At 59.8% G+C, this 20,937-nt stretch overlaps 2 protein-coding genes across 4 annotated transcripts in view; one reads left to right on the forward strand and one right to left on the reverse strand.

Annotated features, from left to right (window-relative positions):
• The window catches only part of INTS3 (integrator complex subunit 3), a 187,142-nt gene that overhangs the window by 43,969 nt on the left and 122,236 nt on the right, over positions 1-20,937 (reverse strand). The window lies entirely within an intron of this gene.
• Positions 98-20,323, forward strand: RPRD2 (regulation of nuclear pre-mRNA domain containing 2). 2 transcript variants are annotated; one of them, XM_086768195.1, is made up of 11 exons: positions 98-566; positions 6,011-6,140; positions 7,511-7,611; positions 8,838-8,915; positions 13,076-13,128; positions 13,910-14,036; positions 14,884-15,059; positions 15,596-15,881; positions 16,020-16,295; positions 16,565-16,768; positions 17,473-20,323. In XM_086768195.1, exons 1-11 carry the CDS (start codon positions 341-343, stop codon positions 20,178-20,180), a joined length of 4,365 nt encoding a protein of 1,454 aa, XP_086624321.1. In that variant the 5' UTR covers positions 98-340; the 3' UTR covers positions 20,181-20,323. The 2 variants fall into 2 exon arrangements, with proteins under 2 accessions (XP_086624321.1, XP_086624322.1); XM_086768196.1 differs by lacking the exon at positions 8,838-8,915.

Consider the following 20,937-nt stretch of genomic DNA (forward strand, 5'->3'; position numbering starts at 1 on the left):
TGAGGGAGCCCGGCACAAAATGGCGGCGGGGGGGCGGGCGCTGCGTGCGGGGGGGGCCGGGCCGTGACCGCGCCGCCGCCGCCGCTCCCAGCCGCCGCCCGGGGCAGCGGGACGGGCCCGAAGGGCCGCGGCCGAGCGATCGCCTTCGGGGCGGCGCCGCCGCCCGCCGCCCGCTCCTCGACCCGGCGCGGCGGGGCCGCCGCATTCCCCGCCCCGCCCGCGGCGGGCCCCGCCGCCTCCTGAGGCGCCGCCGCCCGGGCCCCCGCCGGGCCGAGAGCGGAGCGGGAAGCGCCGCGCCGCCGCCGTTCGCGCGGCCCGGCTGGGCGAGCAGGGCGGGAAGATGGCGGCGGGCGGCGGAGGCGGCGGCCGGGCCTCCTCCTCCTCCTCCTCTTCCTCGGCCGCCGCCTCCTCCTCGTCGGCCGGCGCGCTGGAGGCCTCGCTCGACAGGAAGCTGCAAGCGGTGACCAACACGATGGAGTCCATCCAGGGCCTCTCCTCCTGGTGCCTGGAGAACAAGCGGCACCACAGCACCATCGTCTACCACTGGATGAAGTGGCTGCGCCGCTGTGAGTGCGGGACGGCGGGGGGAGGCCCGGGACCGGCGGGACCGGCCCTTGCGCTCGGCTGGGGGCTCGTCCCCCTGCCCGTAGCCTCGTCCCGCGTCACCCGGTGCGAGAGGACCGCGCGCGGGGCGGGAGGCCGTGGGTTGGCACCGGCTGCGCCTGCGGGTCCGCGGCGGGGAAGGAGGACGGGGCGCAGCGTGCGCGGAGGTTTCGGACCCGGCGTCGGGCAGCGAGCGGCAGCCGGAGGTTTCCTGCCGGCTCGAAGATCTGTCGCGGCCCCGGGCAGGGTTTCTGCTTAGCGTCACCTTGTCACGCTTAGAAAAACACGGATTGCGTGGCCTCAGCGGAGCGGCGGCGCCTTCAGCCTCCTCAGCGCTACGCGCGCTTGGCCCGGGATGCTCTAGAATGTGATTTTGAGAGCGGAGGGGAAGGGTGCCGTTCGCGCGGTGGGGGCCGGGGGCCGTTGTTGTGTGTGTCCCCCCCTTTCCTGGGCAAAGCAGCCCGTTGTGGGCACAAATAAGCGTCGGGCGCCAGCGCTGGGATTTGGCGAGCGCCCGCGGGTGACGCAGCGGTGACCCGGGAGTGGGAAAGTTAATGTTTTCACGAGTCGAAACAAGGCGGCCTTATCTCCGCCGCCTCGCTGCCCTGCGGAGGCTTTGCCTGTTGTGGCAGGAGTTAAAGTAAGCTTTGCAGTAACGCAAAGATAACGTTCCCGTCCCAAAGCGCGGCTCCGGTTTGTGCTGAAGCTTTGCGTGAGGTTTGAGATAGTTGGTTTTCTCTGTCGAGGCCCTTCTGCAGAACGCGGAGGGCCCTCTTCCCTCAAGGTTTGATTTGACTTTTCGCCTTGTCCGCGTGCCCCGTGGTTACAGAGAGAGGCGAGGGCCCGGGGGCAGTTCTCCGGTCCGTACCGAGCGGCTGGCGCTGCTCCATCCCGCCTCGCTGTCGTTGCCCACCTCTCCTAGAAACCCGCTTCCCTCTGACGGCGCTCCTCACCGGGGGTGTCCCGCAGGGCCGTCCTCGGGCCTCTTCTCCCCTCGCTCCGGGCTCGCCGGCTCCCGCCTCTCCTTGGGCTGTGCGGGCGCTCTGGGCTCGGCGTCTCCTGTCACAGCTTGGCTCCTCTCTAGCAGCTCGGTGAAGGTCTCGCCGTCGGTCTGGCTCAGCACGGCGCAGCTCCTCGTTCCCAGCTCCCGTCCCGCCGCCTTGCGGAGCGGAGAGCCTTCCCTGGGCTGCTGCCGCGTCTCCGTGGCTGGTGTTCGTCCTGCAGCTCCTGGCCGAGGCGGCTGAGCTTCCAGAGACGCTGCTTTGGTGCTGCCCCGTCCTTCTCCGTTCCTCCTTCCCGCGCTCAGCAGAAGGAACGGAATTGCTCCCGCTGGCCGGGCCCTCGGCGCTCTGTCCCTGCCTGGCCGGCTCACGGCAGGAGCTGTTGGCTCCTCCTGCCCCGCGCCCGTGGCACCAGCCTGGATTTTTGGTTTGGTTTGGTTTGGGAGGCGCGCTTTCCGGGCTTTCCTTGCGCAGCCTCGCGAGGATCTCCCCTCGACACCCCGCGCGTTACGCGTCCTACCGAGGCGCCGGCTAGAGCGGCCCTCGAGAGCCGCCGTGCCGCTGCCGTGCCCTCAGCCCTGGTTCTTTGGTTGCTTCCCGCTCACCAGCGGCTTTTTGCTCCCCGTTTCCCTTCGTGGGACGCTTCGTTCTCTGCCCCAAGGACCTCGCAGCCTCTGTCCTTGCGCGCAGCGCGAGGCCGCGGTCCCAGCCTGAGGAGTTTGGTGGTAATAATGGAGACTAACAGCTTGCTTTGGGGTTCTTTTCCCAGCTTTTAAATATTTTCATTCTCAAGCCTCTGAGAAGGCGTAGAGGCTGTTTTTTGCAGGGAGCTCCGTGTGAAGGGCGGACGTGCTGGGCTCGGGGGCTGTGTCGCGGTGAAGACGAAGGTGCCTGCGTTTCATCGGGGGCAGAAGCGTCTCCGTGTCTCTCAGACGCGCGTTGCTGCGAAGCGTGAAACTCCTGAGCAGGGCAATCCCCGCCCGGTGTCTCTCCAGCGATGCCGGCGTTGGGCTGAGGGCGGTTTCTCGCAGGAGGCTTGTAGGAAATGTCAAGTGTCGGGGGGAAGAAAATGGGCTTTTTTTGTTCTTTGTTGTCTATAAATGGCACCCAGCAGGCGCTGGGCTGGCGTCGGGCGGCTGCGTGCCCGCCTGGGGCTGTGAGGGGTTTTGCCTGCTGGTCTCGTGGGTGCTGCCGCCGTGGGTGCTGCTCGGGCCCTCTCCTGAGAGGAAGCGTTCTGCTGTCGGCGCCCCCCGGCCTCTGCGTTGTACCCCGTCTCGCTGGCTTTTTCTGTGCTTGGCTCTTGGATGCTTGTTTCGGCTGATGAGGAACGTCCGGTTGAGCTGAGGAGGCATGCGGCTGTCTGGACAGCAAATTTGCTTCTTTCGGAAGAACAAATCGGTGCCCGGAGACGTCGGTCGCTGGGGCTGGTGGCTGTCCTGGCGCTGAGCAAAAAGCTGGGGGGGCTCCGTGAGGAAATTGCCTGTTTCTTCTCTGTGTTTCCTCTCCGTTTGAAGCCGGGCAGCCTAAGAGAAGCCGTTCCCCCGTCGGGTACAGCGTGGAGCCCTTGAACCTGCTCGCGCAACGCGCCGTTTGGACCCCAGGCTGCTTGGTTTTCTTCCTGGGACTTGTTCGCCGCCTAGGTGTTGGTCTAGCCTGGGTTTTCCCTTCTGTGCGGTTTGGGGGGATCTCGTTTTGGCTCTAAACGGAGCGGTAGGTTAGTTCTGCCTCGCCTGGGGTCCGCGTTCAGGCGGGTGCTCCCTGCCTTCGGTGTGTGTCTTGAACCCCGCTCCGGATTTGTCTGCCGTGTCGGAGTGCCTTGCGTGCGTTGAATTGTCCTGCTGACCTGCAGGTTTGTGTTGTGTTTTAGACCCGAGATCTCCGTTGGTTAATAACGTCACTGAGCTTGAAAGAGCGTCTGGTGAACGAGCACCGGAGTGCTGCGTTTTAATTAATTGTAGAAAACTCGTTTTGGTGGGACGATGACCTGATAGGTTATTGAGGCTGGCGTTTGGGGGAAGGCTGGCTCGGATCGTTGGGGGAAGCCAGGCGAGCACGGCACGGCTCCGCTGGGGCTTGCAGCCCTCTGGGCGGAGCGGGGCGCTCCTGGCTCAGACAGACAGGCCTCGCTGTGCCGTGTGAGCGCGTTTGGGGTGCAGGTTGTCGATAACGGCTTCTGGTAACGACGCCTTGGCCTTGTTGTGTTTGCTGCTGGCACGGGGGAGTTGAGGCTCTGTGAGACGGCAGCTGCCGGAGCGGCGTTGGAGTAGCCTGGTGGGAGTGATGGAACGTACCTGCCGCAGAAGTTAGCCGGAAAATACGCCATGAGCAAGGTTACGGGCGAGAGAGCGGCCGCGGCGCTGGGGAGGCAGCGGCTGTGCGGTGCCTGGCTCGGGTCTGGCTCCTTCGGCGGGAGTCCCGGGGCCGCTGCGGGCGGGGACGGCGGAGGGGCCGGGGCCGCGAGGAGCAGGGCTGTCCTGGGGGCTGGCTGTCCCCGCGTCCCACCGCGCTGCTGCTGCCCCGGCTTTGAGGTTGGAGGGTGCTTCCTGCCTACGCCGGTCCGTAGCGACGCTCGGTGGGGGCCAGCACCGAGCGAGAAGATTTGGTGCCGCTCGTGGGGGCTCATGGAGGCCTCACGGCGTCGGCCTGGTGAGGATTTGACGATGAAAACAAGCGGAGCCTTCGCATCTGTCCTCAGCTGTGCTTCTCTCGCAAGGTTATCGTGTTCCTGGTCATGAGGGAGGAGCTCGTCAGGTTAAAGCGTTCCTGGCTCGAGCTTTTAAAGCAAGCTCGCTGCGTGCCGAGACTGTGCCAGGCGGGCGCTGGACCCCGCTCTGCTTCCTTGGTGCCGATTCCTCGCCCGGGATCCAGCCCTCCCGCAGGAACGGCGTGCGAGAGTCAGCAGCGGAGAGCAGCGCTGGAAGAGAGGGAGAGGGCGTTCAACAATTTGTCTGCCACAAAAGCACGTGAGCTTATTGCTAGCTGGGAAATACTCCTGTAGGGGCTTTTCCGTATGCGAGGCGCGAGGGAGTTCTGTGAAAATCCCGCCTGCATCGCTCGCTGGCCTCGGGCGGGAGGAGACCGCGGAGCTGCCGCAGGTTGAGCCGCCACGGCGGGCGCTTTGGGGGTTTGCTGCGGCGCGGCTGCCGGAGCGCTGTCGGCGAGGGGTAGCTCCCACCAAGGGCTCTGGAGCAGGGGTGGTGCTGAGAGCTTCCCGACAGGAAACGCGGAGAGCGGCAACGCTCTGCCGAGGGAGGGACAACCGGGAAGGGAGGCGGGAGAGAGGATTAGGGGGTTTGGAGAGAAAACTCTTCATTACCCGTGCAGCCGGAGGGGGTGTAACGCGGGGAAGGTGGGAGCCTGGCAGGGCTCACGGCCCGCGAAACAAAACCATCTGTTGCCACCGTTCCTGTCTTTAAATCCTCGTATCGCGTCGTTAAACTAAATGAAGACGCTAATTAGCATGTGGATGAGCTACCGGCGCTGTTGCTGGCCGACCGAAGAGGAGGTTTGATGAAATGATGAACTCTGGAGCTGAGCAGGAGGAAGGTCGGAGGCGCGCTGCTCGGAGCAGGGCTGGGTGCGAAGGTCGGCGCGGGCCGGGCCGGGCCGGAGGAGCTGTTTGGGAGAAATCCGTCTCTGGAGGAGAGGGGACGGCCGTCGGGGCCCTTTGTGCGCCGCGCAAAAGCCGGCGCGAAATCGCGCGGCAGAAAGGGCCGTCCGGGCAGCCGCGTCCCGGGGACCGACGGCGCTCGTCAGCCGCGTTGATGAGCGTCGGTTTGGTGACGGGAGCGCGTAGAGGGGCGTGCAGGGGGTCTCTCCGCTCCCGTGGGTGCCCGGCTACGCGCCTGTAACGCCTCCCCGATACAGCTGCCGGTCTCGGAGACTGTTTTAAGCCATTGCAGGTTAAAAACAAAGGGAGGTTTATACGTGGTGATTGGTAGAAAATGCGGACGAGCGGCCTCTAAGCGATTAAACGGGAGGGTGCGCCGGGTCAGCGGCCAAACGGGGCGCCGCTGGAGCTTCGCGGGCCGGACCGGGCGCGCTCTGGAGCGGCTGGGCTTTCTCCCCTGCGGACGTCGGTGCCGTGTTGCGTTTGGCCTCTTGGCGCGGGCGGCGCTGATCTTCCTGGCTGCGCGGGTGACGTAGAAATAGCAGAGGGTCGATGGCTTCGTGTGTCCTTTCTGAGCCCCAGTCAGAGCCGAGGCTTGGTGCCGCAAAACGTTTCGGTCTCGGGAAGGTCCGGAAATGGTTTGTAACGGAAGATTTTCTCTCTGGTCGCCAGTTCTGACCATTGGACTTGCCTTTGGGTGCTGGAAACCCCCCAAAGCAGGCACACAAACGTTGTCGAAATGCGCCTAGCGTGACTTCTGCTGGATGATGAACCCGGATTTTCTTTTTGTCTTTAGCTGCCTTTCCTCATCGACTGAACCTTTTTTACTTGGCCAATGACGTCATACAGAACTGCAAGAGAAAAAACGCCATCGTCTTTCGTGACACGTTTGCAGAAGTGCTTCCCGAAGCTGCTTCGCTGGTGAAGTAAGTAACGCTCTGTCGGAAGGTTGGCTGTTGCTTCCCCTCCGCGGGGCAGGGTGCCTCGCTGCCCCTCGTTCGGGGGCTGAGCCTGCCTCAGCCGGGTGGTCTCCGCGGGAGAGGGCGCGGTGAAAGCCCAGAGCAGCTCCTCGGGAGGAGCGTGCCGTCGCTGCTCTGTGCGTCGTTGGGACAGAGCCTGAAGCGGCAGGTGGTTGAGCGTGGCGTCAGGCAGGAAAAGGTTAAAACTGGGCTGCTCGTTAGCTTGTGTTTAAATGTAAGTTGGCAGAAGAGAAAGCTGAAAATGCCGTTAATAGACGCCACAAGCAGGAGGCGGGAGAAAAATCCTGGGAGTATCAGCTACCAGGGCAAAAGAGGAGGAAAAGCTGCAGCAAGAATGACAAGTTACCGATCCTTTGGCAGCCCCAAGGGGCTTCACCAGGCCCCGGCCCCTTCCGGATCGGGGTGCAGAAACGATGAACTGGATACGAGTTCTGTGAGCTCGCTGCTTCCGTCTTCCAGTGTTCGTGTGCCGCAGGGCTGTGGTTGCCTGCCCGTTATGGCCCCCGGTGGGAGGTTTTGTCTCTTCCGCGCGCTGGCGTCCTGGCTGTCCCTCTGCCAAGCTTTGCGTGGCTGAGGACGGCCGCGTCGCTCCGTGGCAGTGACCAGCCTTCTGCCGCTCGGTTTACAAAGCCGTGATGGTGGACAGAAAACACGTGGCTCTTCCGTGGGGCGCTGAGCTGGAAGGGGAATGTGGCAGGGCACCAGGTCAGGCCGGACGGCTGCTCAGGTGGCCTTTAAAAAGGTCCCCCCGGCCCAAACGCTTCTGCGGAGCTCCCTTCCTCCCACAGCTCTGCCTGACAGGGCAGCCTGCTGTTGGCTCGGGGGTCTGGGGAGAGCAGGCTTTGAGAGAGGTGCTTTTGTTTGTCAGTGGGTTGCCTTGACACAGAGGGAACTGGCTGAGATGCGATATTTGCCACCAGGCCCTTCCTTTTCCTTCTTTCTTTGGCAGCTCCTGCAGACGGCGTTGCAGGGGGGATGTGTGATCAGAGGTGAGTGGGAGAGCTCGTCTTCTGGATGAAGCTCTCCACCTCTGGTCGCCTGCCGTACAGCCTGCGAAGCGGTTACTCCTCTCTGAGAGCAGAGTAATGATTTATTCCCCCCTGTCCCCAGAATAATCGTTTTTTTCCCAGAGCATCCATACAGAAAGCTGTTTTGGAAGAGTAACAAAAAATTTCACCTGGACGGAGAACTTCCCAGTCTGAAGGGTCTTTAAAGTTTTGATTTAAACGCGCAATTGTTTGCATTGTTACCCATTCTGCAATCACGAGGAATTACCGTGCGGGGTAAAGAAAACCCGGCGTACTCTTCTTTTTCAGGGACCCATCCGTCTCCAAGTCTATCGAAAGGATCTTCAAGATCTGGGAGGACAGGAACGTGTACCCCGAGGAAACCATTTTAGCACTGAAAGAAGCTCTGAGTAAGTTACTTACCCTTTGCGTTCCTTACCGGACAAACTGAGGCGTGAGCTTGGAGAGGTTAAAGAAAATGTCTGGAACCGCTGAGCAGAGTGAGCTGATTGCGCGTACCTGTTCGTCCTGCATTTGCACCTCGCGCAGACGTCAGAGTAGCAAGGAGTTGCGCATGAGCGGCGCTGAATTCAGCTGCTTCACGGGGTTTTTTGTACCTTTCTAAAGACGGCTCTGAATCCCGTCACGTCCGCCGGCGTTGTTCCGGCTGAGAGCAAACAGAAGGTGAGGGCCAAGCGGTCCCACCCGCCCTGAACGCCGTGCCCCCGGTGAGGGCTCGTGTCCCTGGCTCTTCCTCTGAGCGCCGGCCGACTCGCGGCTGCCGCGCTGGGGCGAGGAGCGGGGGCGCCTTCCTTGCTTTCGAGTCTGATTTAGCAAGGAGGTGTTTTTACTGGTAGTATTTGTGGTGTGGGGAAGAGGCTGGCAGCGAAGCTGGGGGTAGAGCGTCCTCCAGGGCTTACGAAAGAACCCTGCTTCAAAAGCTGCAGTTACCTGGAAACGCGGGCGGGCAGGTAACAGCAGAAATCAGCCGATACTCAAATACTTGAAGGAAATTAGTCCAGGTTTCTGCTTTATTGGGTTGCATCATTGAGAGCGAAAGGTCCTTTGGGAAATCCTCACCTGCGGTTTTGAGAGCTGGGCGGCGGGAGAAACGCAGTGCCTCGGGTTCAGGCTTCGGCGCGTGGAACGCCTTTGGTTGTGCCTTGTGTGTGGAGAAGCAAAGCTTAGGCGTGCGTCCTGAAATCTCCAAGTTTTGTAGCTTGAAAACAAAAATAGTTCAGATTACCTGTAAATCGGATGTTCCCGACTCGCATTCCTTGCCTGTTGAACGCTGATCTCGTAAACACCTGCCTAACAAGCCGAGCGGTACGGTTTTATTTTCAGATGCCGTGTGTTTTTCCTTTTGTGCTCTCGTCATGCCTGTGATTTTCGAACTGTCTTAGTGTAAGGGCAAACAGAAACTTGATTTAAAAATGGAAGACCATCCCGCAGGTTGCTGTATTCCTGAGTAAACTGAGGTTCTCTTGGGCATCCAGCAGCTCCGCTGAGGAAGTTGGTCGAGGTGTTTTAAAACAAATTTCTGTTCACTCTTTTGCCGTGCAACCGTGTGGCACCAAACCCAGATTCTTAAAGGAATCCCGTAATGCCAGACTGCAAAAAATGAAATGTTTTCCAGGTACAACTTTCAAAACTCAGAAGCAGCTGAAAGAAAGTCTGAACAAACAGCCGAATAAGCCGTGGAAGAAATCGCAAAGTAAGGAAACAATGTGAACTCTCTGAACTAACGTAGGAATTGCCTTCTTGAGGAGCAGAAGAAAGGCTAGCCCAGAGCGGGCGCAGAACCCGGACTAGAACACGAGCCAGCATGCGTCTTCCAGGCTTGTGAAGCTCCTTACAGACTGGTGTGTAAAGCACCAAGGAGTTGTGGCTAGAGAACCGCTTTTTAAAGGAAGGAAGCATGAAAAAAAAATTAAAAATCTTTCTGAGAGCCGAGGTTGTGGACAGGAGAGGAGAGAGCTGGTGGAACCTCTTGGGAGCTGGCGTTAGACTGTTCAGAGATGGAGAGAAGACAGACAGACCCGTGTGCTTTGGCAGCAGGAGCTGGACCCTGCCTTCGCGCTCAGGAACGCGTCTTCAACAGCAACCTAGGTGCTAGGGTAAAGGAAATCTGCAGATAGGAACCTGGGCGTCCTCTGAGCGGTCCGTAAAGCCAGGTGCTGGAACGTTAGGTGTAAGAGGTGGCGTGCGCCCGCCTGCTGAGATCAGGGGCTTAACAAAAGGGTTTGCAGGCGCTTTATTCCTTGGCTTGCCATCACAAGCTGCTTTCCCACCCAGAACGTGCTCTGCTCTGCACGGGTGAAGGGTTTTGCTGCTGGTCAGAGATTTCCCCCGTTTTGCCCAGAACCCGATGGATTCTGGATTCAAGTGTTTCTTGACAGCGGGATTCATTCCCCCTGCTCTTTAATAAGACGTTAGGATAGAGGTGTGAAAGTTTTTGAGGCTGAGAGCGCGGTTAGGGCTAGTGAGCGCCAAAGGGAGACCCCATCCGAAGGGAGCGCTGGGCTGCACGTGTCGGCTCCGAGTCTGGCGCTGAGGAAAGAGCATTGCCTTCCTCGCGGAGAGGCGCAGACTCCTCGGGTGAGGAGAGAGCATTCCCTTCCTCGCGGAGAGGCACAGACTCCTCGGGTGAGGAGAGAGCATTCCCTTCCTCGCGGAGAGGTGCAGACTCCTTGGGTGAGGAGAGAGCATTCCCTTCCGCGCAGAGAGGCGCAGACTCCTCGGGTGAGGAGAGAGCATTCCCTTCCTCGCGGAGAGGCGCAGACTCCTGGGGTGAGGAGAGAGCATTCCCTTCCTCGCGGAGAGGCGCAGACTCCTGGGGTGAGGAGAGAGCATTCCCTTCCGCGCGGAGAGGTGCAGACTCCTCAGGTGAGGAGAGAGCATTCCCTTCCGCGCAGAGAGGCGCAGACTCCTCGGGTGAGGAGAGAGCATTCCCTTCCTCGCGGAGAGGTGCAGACTCCTCAGGTGAGGAGAGAGCATTCCCTTCCTCGCGGAGAGGTGCAGACTCCTCAGGTGGGGAGAGAGCATTCCCTTCCTCGCGGAGAGGTGCAGACTCCTCAGGTGAGGAGAGAGCATTCCCTTCCTCGCGGAGAGGTGCAGACTCCTCGGGTGAGGAGAGAGCATTCCCTTCCTCGCGGAGAGGTGCAGACTCCTCAGGTGAGGAGAGAGCATTCCCTTCCTCATGGAGAGGCGCAGACTCCTCAGGTGGGGAGAGAGCATTCCCTTCCTCATGGAGAGGTGCAGACTCCTCAGGTGAGGAGAGAGCATTCCCTTCCGCGCGGAGAGGTGCAGACTCCTCAGGTGAGGAGAGAGCATTCCCTTCCTCATGGAGAGGCGCAGACTCCTCAGGTGAGGAGAGAGCATTCCCTTCCTCATGGAGAGGCGCAGACTCCTCGGGTGAGGAGAGAGCATTCCCTTCCTCATGGAGAGGCGCAGACTCCTCAGGTGGGGAGAGAGCATTCCCTTCCTCGCGGAGAGGTGCAGACTCCTTGGGTGAGGAGAGAGCATTCCCTTCCTCATGGAGAGGCGCAGACTCCTCAGGTGAGGAGAGAGCATTCCCTTCTGCGCGGAGAGGTGCAGACTCCTCGGGTGAGGAGAGAGCATTCCCTTCCTCATGGAGAGGCGCAGACTCCTCAGGTGAGGAGAGAGCATTCCCTTCCGCGCAGAGAGGCGCAGACTCCTCAGGTGAGGAGAGAGCATTCCCTTCCGCGCGGAGAGGTGCAGACTCCTCAGGTGAGGAGAGAGCATTCCCTTCCGCGCGGAGAGGCGCAGACTCCTCAGGTGAGGAGAGAGCATTCCCTTCCTCATGGAGAGGCGCAGACTCCTCAGGTGAGGAGAGAGCATTCCCTTCCTCGCGGAGAGGCGCAGACTCCTCAGGTGAGGAGAGAGCATTCCCTTCTGCGCGGAGAGGTGCAGACTCCTCGGGTGAGGAGAGAGCATTCCCTTCCTCATGGAGAGGCGCAGACTCCTCAGGTGAGGAGAGAGCATTCCCTTCCTCATGGAGAGGCGCAGACTCCTTGGGTGAGGAGAGAGCATTCCCTTCCGCGCAGAGAGGCGCAGACTCCTCAGGTGAGGAGAGAGCATTCCCTTCCGCGCAGAGAGGCGCTGACTCCTCGGGTGAGGAGAGAGCATTCCCTTCCGCGCGGAGAGGTGCAGACTCCTTGGGTGAGGAGAGAGCATTCCCTTCCTCATGGAGAGGCGCAGACTCCTCAGGTGAGGAGAGAGCATTCCCTTCCTCATGGAGAGGCGCAGACTCCTCAGGTGAGGAGAGAGCATTCCCTTCCTCATGGAGAGGCGCAGACTCCTTGGGTGAGGAGAGAGCATTCCCTTCCGCGCAGAGAGGCGCAGACTCCTCAGGTGAGGAGAGAGCATTCCCTTCCGCGCGGAGAGGTGCAGACTCCTCGGGTGGGGAGAGAGCATTCCCTTCCTCATGGAGAGGCGCAGACTCCTCAGGTGAGGAGAGAGCATTCCCTTCCGCGCGGAGAGGCGCAGACTCCTCAGGTGAGGAGAGAGCATTCCCTTCCTCGCGGAGAGGCGCAGACTCCTCAGGTGAGGAGAGAGCATTCCCTTCCTCGCGGAGAGGCGCAAACTCCTCAGGTGAGGAGAGAGCATTCCCTTCCTCATGGAGAGGCGCAGACTCCTCAGGTGGGGAGAGAGCATTCCCTTCCTCATGGAGAGGCGCAGACTCCTCAGGTGAGGAGAGAGCATTCCCTTCCTCATGGAGAGGCGCAGACTCCTCAGGTGAGGAGAGAGCATTCCCTTCCTCATGGAGAGGCGCAGACTCCTTGGGTGAGGAGAGAGCATTCCCTTCCGCGCAGAGAGGCGCAGACTCCTCAGGTGAGGAGAGAGCATTCCCTTCCGCGCAGAGAGGCGCAGACTCTTCGGGTGAGGAGAGAGCATTCCCTTCCGCGCGGAGAGGTGCAGACTCCTCAGGTGAGGAGAGAGCATTCCCTTCCTCGCGGAGAGGTGCAGACTCCTCGGGTGAGGAGAGAGCATTCCCTTCCTCGCGGAGAGGCGCAGACTCCTCAGGTGAGGAGAGAGCATTCCCTTCCTCGCGGAGAGGCGCAAACTCCTCGGGTGAGGAGAGAGCATTCCCTTCCGCGCAGAGAGGCGCAGACTCCTCAGGTGAGGAGAGAGCATTCCCTTCCTCGCGGAGAGGCGCAGACTCTTCGGGTGAGGAGAGAGCATTCCCTTCCGCGCGGATAGGTGCAGACTCCTTGGGTGAGGAGAGAGCATTCCCTTCCTCGCGGAGAGGTGCAGACTCCTTGGGTGAGGAGAGAGCATTCCCTTCCTCATGGAGAGGCGCAGACTCCTCAGGTGGGGAGAGAGCATTCCCTTCCTCGCGGAGAGGTGCAGACTCCTCGGGTGGGGAGAGAGCATTCCCTTCCTCATGGAGAGGCGCAGACTCCTTGGGTGAGGAGAGAGCATTCCCTTCCTCGCGGAGAGGCGCAGACTCCTCAGGTGAGGAGAGAGCATTCCCTTCCGCGCGGAGAGGCGCAGACTCCTCGGGTGGGGAGGAGTTAGATCAGCTTTGGCAGGGCCTCGTCTTCCCAGCGACAGAGCTGGAAAAGGTACGCACAGGCCGTTTTTATAGCAGGTTAGGAAAAAATAAAAAAGCGCCAGTATGATGTGGTGACCTCAGCGACAATGTAGCTGCACGTGACCGTGTCCCGATTAGCTAACGGAAAGCCAGGGCAGCGAGGGACGTGTGTGGGGGGGAGACATGAGGAGTAACACCAGCCTGCGAGGCTTTCGTGGGGTTACGTTAGTGTTTCTCGTTAGAACTGCCTTTTGTGACTTGTTTTCAGTCGAGGTGTAGTTCCTTGGTTTCTTCATGCTTTTTCTTTCTTCCAACAGCATCCACCAACCCGAAAGCTGCTTTGAAGTCCAAGATCGTTGCTGAATTCAGAGTAAGTCTGCAAGTGGAAATATTCTGTTGCGCTGAGTGCCGTCCTTGGGCTGCAGCTTTCGTGTAGCTTACCTCCACCAGCAGCACCGGCTTGATGGGAAGCTGGAGCGTTGGGTGTCTTTTTGTTCCTTACGTGTAATGCCTGCAAGGCATTTCGGTTGTGAGCTGCCGCCCCTTCTGCGCGCGCTTGGGGACGGCAGGGCAGCTGGGGAGCGTTCGGGGTGGCGCGGAGGCTCCCCGCGTAAGCACTGGTTTTCGTTTGGGGTGACCTGCAGGGGAGCAGCTTACCTTCTCGGGAGCTACGTGAAATCCACGCGTCCTACGCTTCGAGGGGCTGGCTTTTACGGACGGCGCTGGCCGAGGCGTGCGGTCAGGTCGTCCGCACGAAGGAGGAGTTGAGGGTGGCTGGGGAGTCGGTGGCAAGAAATTTATCTAAACGAGGTCCCTCAGAGGAGCGTGCTGTGTGACTGAAGTCCACGGGCACTAGTGGAGTAAAGCCAAAAGAAAATAAAAAAGATCTGCCCCTACTCTTAACCATCATAGCCAGGAGACTTGCGGGATCACAGCCCCTGCCCGAGCCCGACTCTGCTGGTCTGTGTGACGTGAGGTTACAAACGCAGAGGCTGGCGCTGTTCGTTTCCGCGTGCGCGCTGGTCGGGCGCTGGCCTTGAACCGCAGCGTTGTTTGTCGCTGAGGCAGACCTGTGCTGTTAGCTCTGCGCAGCAGGGCTTCTGTCCCCCGGAATGTGATGAGGATGCTGTTCTGGTTTGATTTTTTTTCAGCCGCAGTCTCTCATTGATGAATTGCTGTTGTATAAGCGCTCGGAAGACCAGATAGAGCTGAAGGAGAAGCAGCTTTCCACGATGAGAGTGGATGTGTGCAGCACTGAAACGCTTAAGTGCTTAAAAGGTAAAGACGGCGTGGAGCGTGCGCGGGCCGGCGTAACCGAAGGAGGCGCAAATGCAGCTGTGGGAGCTGCGCAGTTCTGTGTCCGAGCAGAAGTCGGAGCGTGTCTGTAAATGCCAGAGTTTAAAAATGCGGTTGAGAACCCCCCCAGCCCAAAACCCGCGTGTAGAAACCTGCGGGTGCAGAGCAGAGGCAAAGCAGAAGCGCTGAAGGTGTGTTTTGTACTGCTCACACGCGCCTTCGCGCGGTGTTAACACACACGTTGCTCTTAACGTGTTCAGAACCCCTGAAATCACTCTGGGTTTAATGTTTTAAGTGAATTAAGGCGTCTGGCAGTGGCTGGGGTCCGAGAACGCCAGCTGTGAGTCTGACAGCAAGCAGCGCCTAGTAGGGGAAAATGAGCTGAGGTGTGTTGAGCCGTATTTTCAGGAAATTGAACTGTAAAACCGCAGCTAGCTCCGGCTGCGCGTGGTAATCCGTGGCTGCAGGCTGTGAAGATGGTCGTCTACGGTCACGGTCGCTCATAGGTGTGGAGAACCCCGATGATTTTAGGAATCCTTTGAATACCGTAATGAAGGAAAAATAAAACTCAAGATTTTTGCTACTTCCAAAATGACAGTATGCTCTCTGGGTCGTCGAAAGAGGAAAATTTAAAACTTGTGTGTCTTGAATTTATTTTATCACTAATAACTAGCTGAAAAACAATACAGCCTGCCACCAGCTTGGCCTCTGATTTTAATGGGTGCTGCTGGAGGGACGGGGCGGTCTGGGGAGCGTCTGGCGTGATGCAGTGTCTTGTCTGAACGCTGGCGGGTGGCAGCTCATCTCTGTGGTGTCTGTCTCCTTGCAGATAAAACAGGAGGAAAGAAGTTCTCCAAGGAGTTTGAAGAAGCAAGTTCAAAGCTGGAGGAGTTTGTCAATGGCTTAGACAAGCAAGTGAAAAACGGCCCCTCTCTCACCGAAGCCTTGGAGAACGCCGGTATATTTTACGAAGCGCAGTATAAGGAAGTCAAGGTGGTGGCAAACGTGAGTACGCCGTTCCTCAGCCCTCCTCAGGCAGACCTGCGTCCGCCTGGGTTTGCGACGCGGCTCAGGGGCTAGAAGGGGTCAGAATTCGGTTCTTGTACGTTGCTGGAATTTGGTAGCCCCACTGGATTTTTAAACGGGGGCGAAATTAAATTAGTCTGACAAAGCCTGAGTTCTAGGAACTGCCCCGGTTGTGATCGGTGTGCAAACTGGATGCACAAACGAGGAGAGAATCCAGTAAAGCGTCGTAAATACAACCAAGCCCCCCAGCCCTACCAAAAAAACTGGCAGCGTATTTGTTAGAAAAGGGATTTTTTTCTTATGAAAATTATTGTAAGTCACTGGGAAAAGGTCTTACCTTCCCCTTGCTCTGCAAGTCCCGCTGAAAAGCGGAGCTCTGACTGCGGAGCGCTCGCTGCAGGGTGCAGGCGGTTGGAAGTGGTTTCCTAAGGCTGCGCGCCGCTTCACTGGGGAAGCAGTTGAGGCGTGCTGGCTTCGCGTAAAGGACACTCACTGCGCTGTCCGTCCTTTCTCAGGCTTATAAAACGTTTGCTAACCGAGTGAGCAATCTAAAGAAAAAGCTGGACCAGTTGAAAGCCACGCTTCCCGATCCGGAGGAGTCTCCTGTCCCTTCTCCGAGTATGGACGCCCCGTCTCCGACGGGCTCCGAGTCCCCTTTCCAGGGGATGGGGGAGGAGGATAGCTCCCGGTCTCCGGTGGCCGGAAGCCGCAAGGTGGTGTCTCCGGAGCCTGTGACGGATAATCGGGATGTGGAAGACATGGAGCTCTCTGATGTGGAGGACGATAGCTCTAAAATTATCGGTATGTTCTGCGGGAACGGGGACGGGAGCGGTAAAGGCCACCCGGCCCAACCCCCCTGCCGTGCGCAGGGACATCTCCAGCCGGGTCAGGCTGCTCGGAGTGACGGTTCCGCTCTCGTTCTCCCTCTCCCTGACGCAGTGGAAGAGAGGAAGGAGAAGCAGGCTGCTCCGCCTTCGGCCCCCGCGAAGGCTGAAAGCGCCCCCAAAGCGGTGCCGTCTACCGCGACAGCAGGCACGACTTCGGTGACGGTGACCACGCCTGCGCAGACCCCCCCGGCGCCCCCGGCTCCGAAGGCGGTGAGCGCAGCGCCCGTCCCTCCGGCGCCAGCGCTGGCGCTGCCCAACCTGGCCAACGTGGACCTGGCAAAGATCAGCTCCATCCTCAGCAGTTTAACTTCCGTCATGAAAAACACAGGTGAGTGCTGAAGCGGTGCTGGCCCGGGCGTTTCGTTAACGGAGCTAACGATGCAGTTTTGCTTTGTCGTCTTTTAAAGCTTTAATTGTCTCAAAATAAACATCAGTGAGTTGCTGCTTCAGAGATGTGGCTCGGGCTCTCTGACACTGTCCGCCCCTCCTTGCTCGCGCTTAGTGAGCTCTGCTGCAGTTGTGTCTGGAAAACTTGAGCCCAAAACGAGCTCCCGTTAACGAAGCAACGTACGAGAGCCGTGTGTGCTTCCGTCCTAGGTGTCAGTCCCGCCTCGAGACCTTCCCCGGGAACCCCCACGAGCCCAACAGCTCTTACTGGTGGCCTGAAGACTCCTGTCATGGGGACTCCGTCTGCTCCTTCGAATCCCTTAGCAAATATTCTCTCCAAAGTGGAAATAACTCCTGAAAGTATTTTGTCTGCTCTCTCCAAAACCCAGACCCAGACTGCGCCGGCACTGCAAGGTACGGGAGCGGGGCCGGAGGGGGCGGCTAACTGCGCGGTGATGGCAGCGGCCGCGCCGAAACGTGCTGCTGTGCTTCTGCTAAAGCCAAAATGTGGGGAGAAAAAATGATTCGGAGCGTTACTGCGTGTTTGGCGAACGCGCCTGACTTTTCCTCGGGTGGCACTCATGTTACGGAGCAGTGAGTTTCGGCGCTTTTCTGTACGTCGTCATATTTTTGCCGTGGCCGAAGCGCGCTTATCCGGAACGCTTCGCGGAGGGGCGCTGAGTGGAATGGGAGGCCGAGAGAGGTCTCTGTGGGTTCCCTGTGCTTCCGAGAGCGCTTTTTTGGAGCAGACACCTTCCCAGAGGTGCTGCTCCTGCTCCTGCGCCTGGCCTGCGTAACCCTGGTCGGGAGCGCGGTATTTTTCACTCCTGGCTGCAGAGCCAGGGTGAGTTATTACCCCGTGGGACGTGAGTTGTAATTTATGTTTATAGCTCGATCCGAGCCTCTGGCAGAAGTTTGCACCTCGGTGGGTGCTGATGTCGGGACGAGCGCAGCAAAATTCAGTCATTTTCCTGGTAAAACATGAAGTCGTCGTAAGGAACGACATCTGCGGAGCAAATACTGACACCTTTCCCTTGCCAGCGGCTCGAGTCGACTTGCCTCTTGCCTGAATATCTGAACGCAGCGCTCCATTTTTTGTTTGTTTTTTTTTTTTCCAGGTTTGTCGTCCTTACTTCAGAGCGTTGCTGGAAATACCGTTCAGTCGAGCGAAGCTGCGTCGCAGAGCACTTCGGCATCGCCAGCCAACACGACTGTTCCGTGCTTGAAGGGGAGGAGTACTTCCAGTACTCAGTCCTTCATATCCAAAAGTTTTGGTTATTCTCCAAACTCGTCTACTGCTGAGGTTTCCTCGACTTCGGTTAACAAGGCTCCCGTTGGACACACCCCAGGGCTGTCAAGCTCCAGTTTTAAGCCGCCAAGCAATTCCCTGGGATTTTCCAGTTCCCACCCCCCCAGTCCTTCTTCCCTTTTGCCCACAGAAACCTCACTGAGTCAATCCTCCGAAATTTCAAAAGCGAAGCTGGAATCGGAACCCCCTTCTCCGAGCCTGGAGATGAAGATACACAATTTCTTGAAGGGAAACCCTGGCTTCAGCGGCCTGAACTTGAATATTCCGATTCTCAGCAGCTTAGGGTCCAGCATCGCAACAGAAAGCCACGCGTCTGACTTCCAGCGTGGTCCTACCAGCACTTCCATGGACAACGTGGACGGGACGCCGGTGCGCGACGAGCGAAGCGGGACGCCCACCCAGGACGAGATGATGGATAAGCCCACCTCGAGCAACGTCGACACGATCTCCCTGCTGTCGAAAATCATGAGCCCCGGCTCTTCGACTCCCAGCAGCACGAGGTCACCTCTTCAGAGCCGGGACGACGGATACTCCCAGGAACTCTCCAATTCCGTGCACAACTACCGGCCCTTCGGCCTCGGCAGGGAGTCTCCGGCCGGCCTCTACAAGCAGCCTGCAGACAGCATGGAGATGCCCTCCTCTCTGATGGACTCCTCGCAGGAGAAGTTTTACCCGGACACCTCTTTCCAAGAAGATGAAGATTACCGCGACTTCGATTACTCGGGGCCGCCGCCGTCGGCCATGCTGAACCTGGAGAAGAAGCCCGCCAAGTCCATCCTGAAGTCGAGTAAACTCTCGGAAGGTGCGGAATACCAGCCGGTCATGTCCAGCTACGGCCAGAGATCGCAGGAGTTCGGCGTGAAGCCGTCCTTCCCTCAGTCCATGCGATCCATTCTGGATCAGAGCGAGAGCTGCGACCCGCTGGCCTCGTCTCCGGGGATGTACGGGAGCTACGGCCTCAGGGGAAGCGACTCCGCCTCGGAGGGCTCCCCTTCGCCCAGCAAGAGCGAGGTGTTTTTCGCGCCGGACTCCAATCACAGCGGCTTGCCCAAGGCGGTGGCGCACTCCGGCCTCTCGCAGAAGCAGTACCCGGACTCGCCCCACCCCATTCCCCACCGCTCGCTGTTCTCCTCTCAGAACGCCCTCTCCAGCCCGGCGGGCAGAGCGCCCGTGGCCGGCGTGGAGAAACCCCTGGGTTCTTCCATTTCTGCCACCTCGACCATCGAGTTCAAGAACATGCTCAAAAACGCCTCCCGTAAGCCCTCCGAGGAGAAGCATTTTGGCCAGGTTCCCAAAAGCAGCTCCGGCGAGGGGACGGGCCTGTCCGGAGCCGCCAAGGCGGAGCCGCCGCCGCAGGAGGAGCACTACCGCATAGAGACCCGGGTCTCCTCGTCCTGCCTGGACCTGCCCGACAGCACCGAGGAGAAGGGGGCTCCCATCGAAACGCTGGGGTACCACAACGCCTCGAGCAGGGGGATGTCGGGAGAGCCCATCCAGACCGTGGAGTCCATCCGCGTTCTGGGGAAGGGGAATCGCGGGCACGGGCGAGAGGCGAGCCGAGCGGCGGGCTGGTTCGAGATGAGCGGCGGCGGGAGCGCCTTCGATAACGGCCCCTCGGGCGCCTCGGAGCTGCCCGGCATGGGGGGCTTCCCGGCGCCCTACAAGGAGCACGTCCCGCCCTTCCAGGACAGCGTCAACAACTTCCGAACCAACAACTTCAGCCCCGCTTTCGAGCACCACATGCCGCCGCCCCTCGCGCCGCCTCCCATGGAGCACGGGACTCCCTTCCAGCGGGATCCGGGGGTCCCGCCCGCCGGGCCCCCCGCCGCTCCCCCCAAGGACCACGGAGGCCTCTTCCCGAGGGATCACTCGGTCCCGCCCCGCATGCCGTCGGTGGATCACGCCAACCCCTTCTCGAAGGAAACCTCCGCTCCGCTGCCGCTGCCCCACGGCGTCCCCCCGCCTCCCTCCGTGGAGCACGCCGGGGTCCCCTTCCCCACACCCCCGCCGCCCCCCGTCCCCGGGGACCACGCCGGCGTCCCCTTCCCCTCCCAGCCGCCGCCGCCGGCCGGGGAGCACGGCGCCGTCCCCTTCCCCGCGCCACCCGCCATGGCGGTGGAGCACGGCGCCGGCGCCTTCCCCAAGGAGCACGGTACGATCCACCAAGGGACGATGAAGGAGCATTTCGCCGTGCACGCCGGGACGCGGGAGCCGGTGGCCCAGCCCCAGCAGCGGGACCACGCCGCAGCCCCCCTGTCCCGCACCCGCGAGGCCGTGGGTCTGGCCCCCCTCTCCAGGGAGCAGCTGGGGGGCGGCCGCGGCCTGGGCCCCCCCGCTCACAGGGACGGTGGCAGCCGCGGCGGGGTGCTGGTCAGGACCCCCCGCGCCGAATTCAGGCCGCGAGAGCCCTTCGTGAGCAGAGACCCCTTCCATAGCCTGAAAAGGCCCCGGCCGCCCTTTGGGAGGGGGTCCCCCTTTTTCGCCCCAAAACGCCCCTTCTTCCCCCCCAGGTACTGAAGCAGGCGCCCAGCTCCCCCGCGAAGGCATCCGGACGCTGTGCAGAGCAGCGGAGTAGCGCTTTCACTTGGTTTTTCCTTTTTTTTTTCTTCTTTTCTTTCCCTCAAGAGCCCCATAACTTTCTCCTAAATTAAATATTCCCTTTTTTTTTTCTTTTTTTTCTTTGGGTTTATTTCCCAAGCCCACCCAGTTGGTGCAAGACTAGGGAAAAAAAAAAAAAAAAATTTTAACGAAAAGAAGAATTGCTGTTGAAACAAAAACTTCCAGTAGTAGTTTAAAAAGTTTAAAAAAAAAAAAAAAACCCACAAAAAAAAAAAAAAAAGAAAAAAAACCCTAAAAAACCGCGAGGAAAGCCGAAGCGTGCCGTCGGGATGTTGTTTTTTAGCCGGTAACCAAATGGCTGCCGCAGGGAGGAGTGGAGGGTCCGAGCCGGCTGAGACCCCCGCCGCGCCGCCGCTCGCCCTCCGCCTGGCAGCGACCACCAGGAAAAGGCAAAATGGGAAAACCCCCGCGGCCCCCCGGAAGGATGACCTCCGTGCGGCCGGGCTGGTTGGGAGCCAAGCGGGGCCCCCGGCCTGTCCCCCGCGCCGGCTCACGCGCCTCCGGTGAAACCTGTCGTCTGTTGGTTGGATTTTGGGTTGTTTTGGGGGTTTTTTGGGCTTTTTTTTTTTTTTTTTTTTTCCTTTCCTCCCCCTGGGAACACTGTTGACTTTCTACGTGTGTGTATATAATAATCACTTTTTAATTCCATCTCTCG

This window comes from Chlamydotis macqueenii, chromosome 28 (assembly GCF_036417535.1).
Source record: "Chlamydotis macqueenii isolate bChlMac1 chromosome 28, bChlMac1.mat, whole genome shotgun sequence".
In the NCBI taxonomy this organism is placed as follows: domain Eukaryota; kingdom Metazoa; phylum Chordata; class Aves; order Otidiformes; family Otididae; genus Chlamydotis; species Chlamydotis macqueenii.